The 10,424-nt window shown below is 56.9% G+C and overlaps 2 protein-coding genes across 2 annotated transcripts; both read left to right on the forward strand.

Moving 5' to 3' along the window:
• The first annotated feature begins 1,798 nt into the window (after window positions 1-1,798).
• Window positions 1,799-6,133, forward strand: LY79DRAFT_30638 (RhoGAP domain-containing protein). Its single transcript, XM_060552311.1, has 2 exons — window positions 1,799-1,900; window positions 1,969-6,133. The coding sequence occupies exon 2, from the start codon at window positions 2,076-2,078 to the stop codon at window positions 5,988-5,990; it is 3,915 nt and encodes a 1,304-aa protein (XP_060421265.1). The 5' UTR covers window positions 1,799-1,900; window positions 1,969-2,075; the 3' UTR covers window positions 5,991-6,133.
• Window positions 6,134-6,874: 741 nt separating this feature from the next.
• Window positions 6,875-9,759, forward strand: LY79DRAFT_503996 (uncharacterized protein; the record flags this gene model as incomplete). The annotated part of the gene is made up of 2 exons (XM_060553465.1): window positions 6,875-8,495; window positions 8,582-9,759. The coding sequence occupies 2 exons, from the start codon at window positions 6,875-6,877 to the stop codon at window positions 9,757-9,759; spliced, it is 2,799 nt and encodes a 932-aa protein (XP_060421266.1).
• Window positions 9,760-10,424: the final 665 nt, after the last annotated feature.

Genomic DNA, 10,424 nt, shown 5'->3' on the forward strand with positions numbered 1-10,424 from the left:
AGCGAGTTGCCTGGTTGGTTGGTGCCGTTTGCCTCCCCGTCAACACCAACGTTCCACGCCGGCATACAAGATAACGGCCACTCGTCTCGTCAACCCCCATCCCCCCCTTCCCAGCTTGGAGCATTCCTCCCACAAAGCACACCCAAGCAAGGTACGGCCAAGGACGAGCCCTCCCTCCCTGCCTCAGGACATTCATTGGAAGACGCCATTCATCTGATCTGATCTGCCCTCTGTTCCGGCAAGAGTATACATTTCCTTTCCACCTTTTCCTCATCTCACCCTGCATGCCCTGCCATAGGTACGACGCCATCCAGCAGTTGCACCCCGAATCTCACCCATCCATCTCATCGTTGTTGTCCGACTGGGTACCCGCTTCAGCGTCACCCTCCGTCCGCTACCATCAACAACTGTCCATCTGCGTACCTACGATACCTGGTTACGCCTGGTTCGTCCGCTCCGCCTGTAGCTTTTCGATCCCTGCCTGTCGGCTTGCTTGCTTGCTCGCTCGCTCGCTCGCTCGCTCGCTCCCGAGAAGAAGAAGAAGAAGAAGAAGAAGGGGACTCCATACACTGGGCAGTACGGATATACATAAGACAAGAAAGAGGCCGGTTAATTATATGCAACGGTAGTCAGGGTCATCCAGGCATCTCGAAACCGCTGCGAGGTTGTCCTGCGTTAAGCTCTGACCCTGCACACCCACCCCCCTCACCCCCCTTTAGTTGGACCGCCGGTCAGTTGTCTTCCCGTCGCATTGCCCACCATGTCGCAGCTCGCGCTCCAGACTCGGAGTGCCCAGGGCTCAACTTCAGATTCTGATGCTTCTGGTTCGAATGCTTCCACGTCACGTCTTGCTGCCGTTACCGAATCCACCGATGCTCCTGTTTTCGCCGGTGCTCCTGGGATTCATCATCCTCGCCTCCCTCGCCAGAAACACCCTCTCCACCGGCTTCAGGTCGCAGACATATCCTCTCACTCTTTTCCTTCTTCCAAAGATGGCCCCACGACAGACCTCTTGATCCTGGCTTCCGATCCTGCAACCATTACCATCAGTACCGCCAATACAAGCACCATTGCCGCTGCCAGTCACAGTCCCACCAGCCCTCTACTTACTCCATCCCCAAGGTACGTTCCACTGCCTCCACCGGGCATCGCTTACCAAAGAAGAAACGGCCCACTCTTTGCTCTGCTCTGCTTCGCTGCCCCTTCTCGTTCCCAGTTTGTCTGTCTGCTTCGCCCTGGTGTCGCTGTGCGTCTTTGCTTTTTCTCGCTGCCACTGCCGCTGTCGCTTCTTTTCTTCCTTGATCCTATCACCTTGATTTCCCCAACGCGCCACCGCCAGCTAGAGAGAAAGAAAAGAGAAGGGAAAGAGAGACATTTGCGAGCCACACTCGGCTATCACACGCCCACGATCATTTCCCACCTAGAGGGAGAGCGAGCGAGTATTCACCCACACGCTCTTCTCTCTCTCGGTCCCCGGTCTGCGAGGAGGTCGTGTGCTATCGTCTTGGCGCTCCGCAATCCTTTCTTGACTTACGTTCTGCGCCAAATCCTCTACCTGTCGTCCGCCTTTGCTTTGTTGTGGGATTAGGCTCCACGACTCGGCCTGGCAGCACATTGACTGATGCCCTCCTCCGCCCTATAGATCTCCTCGGCGCCCGATACCCAGTCCACTCCACGAGACCATCGTCGTCGGTTCCCCGACGAGTCCATTTTCACCCCGGTCATCATCCTTCTTCCCGCCCGTTGGGATTTCGTATTCCCATCTTTCTCGAACCCTTCCCGAAATCACCACGACGCCTACGGACGATTCTCGCTCACCCGTTGAAGCCCTGGGAGAACCGCAGACATACTACCAGAGCGACTCGTCTGGTTCGTCGGGACCTGAACGTAGCACACGGCGGTATGTGTACCGCGCCCTATTGCTTCGTTCCGATTCGACAGCGCCGCCCCATGTAACACAGCTGACAGATAGCCATAGTAGACCGAGGATATCACCGCTACCGACGAATGATCATCGAAGCGCTTCCGAGCCCGTCTTGACCTCGAGGCCTCTTGCAGGTCCGCTCCCATCTCCAATGTCTACCTCTGGGGGTTCGGCCGCCGCTGTGCGGGCGAAGCCTAGCAAAGGGGCTCCGCGCAACTCTTCCATGGACTCGGCCATCTCAGCCATCTCGACAAAGTCGCAATCCCAAAAGGGTGCTACTGGGAGCCAGTCTGACCCCACAGATATTGCAGCGCTTATCAAAACGGCGGGCAGTCCGGAGGCGGTGATTCAGTACCTTTTGAAAGAAAAGCACTCCCAGTCACAACAAAACGCACAACTATGGCGTCTCGTCGACAAGCAGAGAGCCATGATCCTAGGTCTCAACAAGGATCTGGAGCGAGCGTTAAAAGACAAGGAGAAGTACAGAAAGAAGTTGAAGGAAGTCATGTCAACATCGGTACACACGGGGCCAGACGGGTCCAAAACCGCCAGCAAAGTTCTTAAAATGCCCATGAGCAAAGGCATCCCGGCAATCGATGTCAGCGCACCTAAAGAGCGACCGGTCACGACACCGGATTCTCCTACCTTGGACTCTGACAGCCAGAAGCACTCGCCCGTGGACGTGGCTATGGCGCCCTACCCGATCACACCCCCGGCAGACCAACCCAACGGGCCGCCGTCAGCCGTGAGTGCATTATTGGACCCATCGCACGAGATGCCCAAAGCACATGAGCATGCCTACGATCGTTTCAATCACGATGAAGAGGAACACGTCGCAGAGATAGCACGGAGGGAGCTCGAAGCCGAAGACCTGATGGATATTCCGATTAGCCTGGGCCTCCCACCATCCCGAAGCCCGCCAAGCCAACCTCCAAGCATGCCTCCGCCAAAGCCACCGGTGGCCTCTGAGGCTGTATCTAAATCGGATGAAGGCCTCTCACAGTTCCCGACGCCCCCGCCGCGCAAACCCCCACCAGCGCCTTTACAGCTCCAGGATCAGACTCAACCTGGCCGCGATGACGAAGACAGCGAATCCGACTTCGACGACCTTTTGGAAGTGAACGAAATCTTGACCGAGCGACGCGGCCGACGTAGGACGCGCGAGGAAGATGACCATGATAGAGAAATCTTGGCTTTGCAGGAGGCCGAAAGGAGGAGCTTGTCGAAGAAGAGCCAAACCGCCACGTCGACACATGCGAACCTGGATGCCCCTACTGAATTGCCTCCAAGCCCCGCGAAGCAGAAGCAGAAGCAGGGTGACAATGTTCCGGCGTCACTGGTCGAGGCTTTGAGCGTCAGCAACCTCGAGGCCCCGCTTCTTAGCCCTGGCTTGCCCTCCAGCCCCCGTCCACCAGGGCTCATGTCGGTAGACAGCCCGGCAGCCAGCATCTCATCGTTCCCTGCGGCGCCCTTGTCGCCCCGGCCGCCACGTCAGCCGATTCCTCTTCCCCCGGGCCACTCTCTCCAAACATCAGCGGAGGCCACAGATCCCATGGTCCCCCAATCCCTGAATCTTGTCAAGCAGGGATGGGACTCGTCCAGCGATAAGAGCCGTGGAAGCCCGACCGAACGCGGCCGCATCTTCAAGGGGTTCGTCACCGAAGAATACCCTGACCTACTGCTTCCGCCCAACGTTCTGCCGACAATCATAGTCAAGGTTGCTTCCTCACGCATGAAGCCGTCGCGAGCAAGTTTGATGTCTTTGACACAGCTGGAAGAAGATCCCGTCTTTACTCTTGCCGTGTTCTCGCGATCCGAGCCTGGTGAGCTCTGGCGCGTAGAGAAGGACTCGGCGTCCCTCGCCAAGTTGGACCAGAGATTGAAACAATGCCCAGCATTTACTGCAAAGACACCTGAGAGGTCGCTGTTTAGCGGTCACGCGCCCGCTAAGCTTGACGCTCGGCGGATCGCTCTGGACCATTACTTGGAAGAGCTTTTGGACACGCCCCTGGATACTGCGAGCGCTCTCGAGCTTTGCAAGTACCTGTCAACTCATACCCTCGCTCCTAACCCTGATGACGCTGGTTCGATGGAGAGCATGGTCGAAGCCAAAGCCAAGTCGGGACCGGGCGGCCGTCCTTTCAGAACCGGCTATCTCACCAAGAGAGGGAAGAACTTTGGCGGCTGGAAGGCCCGCTTTTTCGTTCTTGATGGCCCTCACCTGAAGTATTACGAAACCCCGGGAGGCGCCCACCTCGGCACAATCAAATTGCCCAGTGCACAAATCGGCAAGCAATCCCAAAGCAACGAGAACCAGTCGCCTCAACCGTCAGCCAACTCGGACGACACGGACAACCAGTACCGCCACGCATTCCTCATTCTTGAGCCCAAGAAAAAGGACTCGAGCAGCCATGTGAAGCACGTACTCTGCGCCGAGAACGACAAGGAAAGGGACCAATGGGTGGATGCCTTGCTCAGATGGATCGACTACAAGGACCCTGAAGAGGATGAGAGCCACGCTACGAAGCAACAGGCGCAAGATCGTCAAGGTTCGGGTACGGCAGAGCGCGCTGAGAAGAAGAAGCAGCAGCGATACAAAAAGACGGCCTCGCAGCACCAGCCTTCCGACTCAGACCTCATAGGGGTTAGGTATGACGCTACATCACAAGGTGATCTCCCTCACCACGGCGGACCTGCACGGCCCAGACAGGCCGGGCACGTGCCAGAGAACCACCACCCCTCCGAGGCGATGGCGATGTCTAACCAGCCGCCTATGATCTCCGCCCCGCGAGACATGCAAGTCATTGCTGACACCGCTCAATGGGGCAACAAGGCTGGTGGAGGACTCGGCGTCCCAGCCAGCGAGGAGAAGAAGATGAAAAAACGCAGCTTCTTTGGCTTTGGTCCCAAGGCAAGATCCTCGTCCGACGGCCAAGATTCGTTGTTCGGCGGAAGCGAGGTAGGGTCCTCGACGCCCCCTCAGGGTGGCTACCAGGGACCCGTTCGCCAAGCCTTTGGCGCGCCGTTGGCCGAGGCGGTTCGCTTCAACCCTCCTGTCGATGTCAACGTCCCGCTGCCGGCAGTTGTGTACCGGTGCATCCAGTACCTCGATGCCAAGAACGCGATTCTCGAGGAGGGCATTTTCCGCCTGAGCGGCTCGAATATTGTCATCAAACAGCTTCGTGAGCGATTCAACACTGAGGGAGACGTCAACTTGGTCACTGACGAGACTTACTACGATATTCACGCTGTTGCCTCGTTACTGAAACTGTATCTCCGCGAGCTTCCAACTACCATCCTCACTCGTGATCTTCACCTAGAGTTCATGGCAGTGACGGAGATGTCGGGGCAAAAAGAAAAAGTTGTCGCCCTGTCCGAGTTGGTGCAGAGACTACCGCAAGCGAACGCTACCCTACTGAAGTATCTGATCGCCTTCTTGATCAAGATCATCAACAACGCAGACATGAACAAGATGACGGTCCGCAATGTGGGAATCGTATTCTCGCCGACGCTGAATATACCAGCGCCCGTCTTCGCTATGCTTTTGCAAAATTACCTTGGTATTTTTGGTCTAGAGCCCGAGGAGTATGAGCTACCGTCCTCATTCGCCGAGGCAGATTCAGGCCGTGATAGGTCCGGTTCCCTGCCGTCCATGAACAACGGGCTCCCCAATCGACCTTTGTATGATACGTCGCAGCATGGGCGTCCTTCCACTTCGGCCGGGGCCAGCCAGTCACCCCACCGCCAAAGATTGTTGGATTCAAGGCCAGGCCAGCAGAGGACGAGTGCCACCCCTCCACCTTTGTTGCAGGATCTGCAGAGTGCTCGATCGTCACCCACGCCCCCGCCAAACTTCCCGACCAACCGTCCCATGGCGTACGAGCCGCAGTATATGTCGCAACCATACCAAAGCAATGGGTACCATGGGTCGTCTCGTGGCTATGACGGCGGTTCTGCCGCATACGACCAGCCAAAGAGACGTGAAAGTGCCATCTTCATGGGCAACATGGCTGGCCTGAACCCTCAGAGCTCCAAGAGCCGATTGCGAGAAGAGACGCAATTCTAAGCCGGGGGCATCTTACCACCAACTTGATCTCGTCGTCTCAGCACAGATATTCTTCAACATACCCACTCTTTTACACGCAGCGTTGATACCATGCCTCGCACTTTTATTTCAAGTTTTGTCTCACGACCCAGGCCCAATGGGCATGGATGACATGATGGCGCCAATATACCCGAACATATCAAGCCATTACGGACCGGCGCCGAGCGCTCCACACACCATTTAATACCGATCGCTATTCCTGCAATCGTCTCAATTTCCTGTATCGTTTATGTTTATGAGAGAAGGCCTAGATGAGCAGGTAACAGGTTGCCACCGTAGAAAATGATGCTACCCTGGAGGAACGAGGGATGGGCGGGCCATCTACGGGGGACAAATTCTGTATCATGCGGACATGGGTGGTTTTGTTTTCCGAGGTGCACCCGCCTCGTAGTAAAGCCCTTCGCGGTTCATTTGAGGTCTGATTCACGACTTCCAGCATGGCGTTGAAGGCAATCAACTGTGTCTCACAGCTTAACCTAGTGATTTTCAGGTTCGCATTTAGCGTGGGTGCAAGACAGTATCTTTTGGATAGTTAGTTTCATTCGAGAATAACGATTTAAAACTCCCAATCGGTCCGCAATCCTCGGATGACATTAAACGCTTGGAGATAGGACTTGATAATACCAATCAAGCTGTCGCCAGCTCTGCCCCCCCCCCCCCCTCAACCTTTGCATGGTGGTGGGTTGCGCAATGGCCCGACGCTGACTAATATTTGGTGGTGTGTCGGAAATGTCGGCATCTATCACGTCGGTGCCTTAGCACCCCGATCCAATGTCGGTATTTTCTGTCGCCGTCACCGATCATCCGATAATAAATCCACAGCACCGCACCTCGCCAAGCTCATAATGGCCCACGGCGCCACAGTCCTCGACCCAGCACTACGAAGCGCAGACCCCACGAGTCTCGAAAGTGACGACCTAGACGGAGGTCTTCAGACAACTGCGGCGCACGACGATGAGGGACGCAGAGGACAAGAACAGGAGCAGGGTCATCATGGTCCTCGGCAGCAGCACCAACCCCAGACTCAGTCGCCCGAGACGCCTCACTCCGGCCATGGCGGTGGGACGAATGGCGAGACGCCACAGAATGATGATCTACACGGCGGGAATCCCGACGACCCCAAGAGACCGCGCGCCTGCGAGGCGTGTCGTGGGCTTAAAGTACGATGCGAGCCAGACCCGAACGACCCCGAGGGCCCGTGTAAGCGGTGCAAGAAGGCTGGGAGGAACTGCGTGGTGACGATGCCGACCAGGAAGAGGCAGAAGAAGACAGACAGTAGGGTCGCGGAACTGGAGAAGAAAATCGATGCGTTGACGGCGAGCTTGCAGGCCCGTGGAAGCCCCGTGGCGCCATTAATTGGTGGTGGTGGCGGCATTGCACCCACGGGCCTGTCCATCACGACGGATGAAAATCCTTATAAGCAGACAGGCTGGGGAAACCACGGGCTAGCAAGGGATTGGCAGACGACTGCCGTAGAAGCGCCCAGGCTCGACTCGCAAGACCTAACCGGTGGGGATAGAGGGCGGTTCGATACCCTGATTCCACCCTCTGCTGGACAGAAGAGGAAATTCTCAGACCGCGGAGAAATACTGGGCGACATGGCCGAGAGCAGCGACGGGGGAAGGCGAGCACCGTTACTCAATATGGGCAGCGACTACGCCGACGTCGTGGAGCGCGGGATCCTTAGTGCCGAAAAGGCGGCGGAGCTGTTCGAGCGATACAACACGCACATGGTGCCACACATGCCGGCGGTGGTGTTTCCGGCAGGGACTGCATCCGACGAGACGCGGAAAGCGAAGCCGCTGCTGTTTCTGGCCATCATGTCGGCGGCGTCCTCCGAGTCGCCCAATGTGCAGCGCAGACTAGTCAAGGAGCTGATGCAGATCTTTGCGGAAAAGATTATTATCACGGGCGAGAAGAGCCTGGAGATTGTGCAGGCTTTACAGGTCGCCGTGATCTGGTACTGGCCTCCAGAGCACTTTGAAGAGCTCAAATTCTACCAGCTCGTACACATCGCCGCTGTCATGGCACTCGACCTTGGGCTGGGGCGGCGGACAGGCGGAAGGAGGCTACAGATTCCGTACCAGTCGCGGAACCACCCATTTAAGCGGTCGCCGCCGCCAGACCCGACGTCCATCGAGTGCCGGCGCGCGTGGCTGGCAGCGTACTTTCTGGCAGTCAACACCTCAATGGCGCTGCATCGGCCAAATCTGGTGCGGTGGACGCCCTTCATGGCCGAGTCGATGGAAATGCTGCAGACATCAGCAGACGCGGCGCCCACGGACAAGTACTTTTGCCATCTCGTATGGACGCACCGGCTTGCGGAGGAGGTGGGCATTCAATTTTCCATGGACGACCCGGGAATCGTACCCAACATCACGGATTCACGGACACAGTATTCGCTGAGGATGCTGGAGAGAGATCTGGAAAAGTATAGTTCGTCTGTGCCCAAGGAGGAAATGCAGGGTAAGTTGCCCTGCTCCTGCTGCTGCTGCTGATGATGATGATGATGATGAGGACGATGTTAAAGATCTTTGGCTGACGTTTAAAAGCAACCCTCGCCATAGCCTTTCACATTATCTCTCTCTACATGCACGAGATTGCCCTGCATACCCAAATGGACGACATGCGCCCGCCCTTCGACTCAGTGACCCTTAGGGACGGAATACTGGCCAGCCTCACACTCACAACATCACACATCAATGCTCTTTCAGCGTGCTTGTCCGCCATCGACGGTGTTTTTGAGGCTTTTCTGGCCATAGAAGTCCCTCGCGTCCGCTGCCTGCCTGTCTTTAACTTCGTTCGCGTCGCATACTCCGTCGTCGTGCTTATCAAAATTTACTTCTCCGCTACGGCACCCGGGTCCGAATTGGGTAAGGTGATTGATAAAGACAACATGAAGGTGGAGTACTATCTCGACGCTCTTCTCGAAAAGTTCCGCGCCGCGGCGTCGGACGATCGGAGCCGACCCGCCGCCAAGTTTCTGGTTGTGCTGGTGATGTTGAAGAGCTGGTTCTTGAAGCAGAGTAAAGGGCCGTCTGCGAGCGCGCCGGCAGAGGGGGCTCAGTCGTCGCTCAGGAGTGCAACTGCGCCTGTGACGACGACGTCTCATTCTGAAAAGACTCCGACTTCTACGCATGCTTCCCGGCCTACAGGATCGGACCCCATGGAAGAGCAGCAGCAGCAGCAGCAGCAGCAGCAACAACAACAAACCTACCAACCGGCTCCCCCTACGATGCAAGAATACCCCGCAGCCAATACGCCGCTGCACCTCCTCTCCGAGATCGCGACAAATGACCGCTCGGGCCGGGTGACAAACAACCTCCTGTGGAACCCGTCGGCGTCGTCAACGAGACAATCCTACATGTACGACCCTAGCGCCGTGACGCCCACGCCGCTCAACGCACCGGGACCCGCGCCGGACACGGCGTCAGGCGGCACCATAGATCAACCCTCCTCCGGCACAAACCCAGGCATCTCCAACGCCGCGACGTCTTGGTTAAACCCGGCATGGCAGGCCGACCTTCAGGACCTCGGCCTCGACATGGATCTCACTGGGGGATTGACTCTCGAAGAGTTTACCTCGGGCTTAGGTGCGAGCCCGGGGAGCCTGGGCGACGGGATGCGCTACGTTGTGGCACAGGATCCCTGGCTCAGCGGCATGGGCGGGCTCGGGGACATGTTTGACGGGATGCCCGGGGCGTCCGGGCCGCCCATGTTTCCCATGTGAGAGCTTCCCATTCCTCGCCTCGCGAAAACGGGGGGTGGAGGGGAAGTACAAGAAACATGGACGCGTGCCTAGAGTTCGTCTCGGCTTTCGGCTCTTGCCACCGTTTTAGCCGAAGAGCCTTAGAGTCGCCGGATGTCGCGGCTGGCTTTTCAATCCATCTCTACCCCGAGACATCTCTCTCACCTCCATCTACTCGCCAGAAAACACGATAGGTATCATAGAGAGAGAGAGAAAAGGCATTTACAATCGATAACCCCGATACCTCCCTTCCCATTCTCCTCCTATCACGACATGCCTCGATCCGTAACCTGATCCATTTACCCAAGGGAGGGGGGGGGGGGACAAAGGATGGTGCCAGTCGGTCTGCGAAACCGAAAAGAAAGCAAAAGCGCGCGCGGGGAGGCGACAGATACAAAGGAAGCAGAAGACAAGAGGAGTAGGCAAACAACATCCCCAATAAAGATTACTTTTCTGACATCTACCTATTAAGGGTCTGTTTGGAAACGATTGGGGTCACGAGGGGGTTCACGAGGGGGGGGGAGGGGGGGAGGTGGTGGTGGGGAAGAGAGGAGTCAAAACTACGATACGATGGCTGGTCTGGACAGTGAGAGAAAGAGAGATGAAGAGGGGTAAAAGAAAGGCGACCGAGTCGCAACTCTCTCTCT

The sequence above is a fragment of the Colletotrichum navitas genome, assembly GCF_030913465.1.
Source record: "Colletotrichum navitas strain CBS 125086 chromosome Unknown LY79scaffold_1, whole genome shotgun sequence".
In the NCBI taxonomy this organism is placed as follows: domain Eukaryota; kingdom Fungi; phylum Ascomycota; class Sordariomycetes; order Glomerellales; family Glomerellaceae; genus Colletotrichum; species Colletotrichum navitas.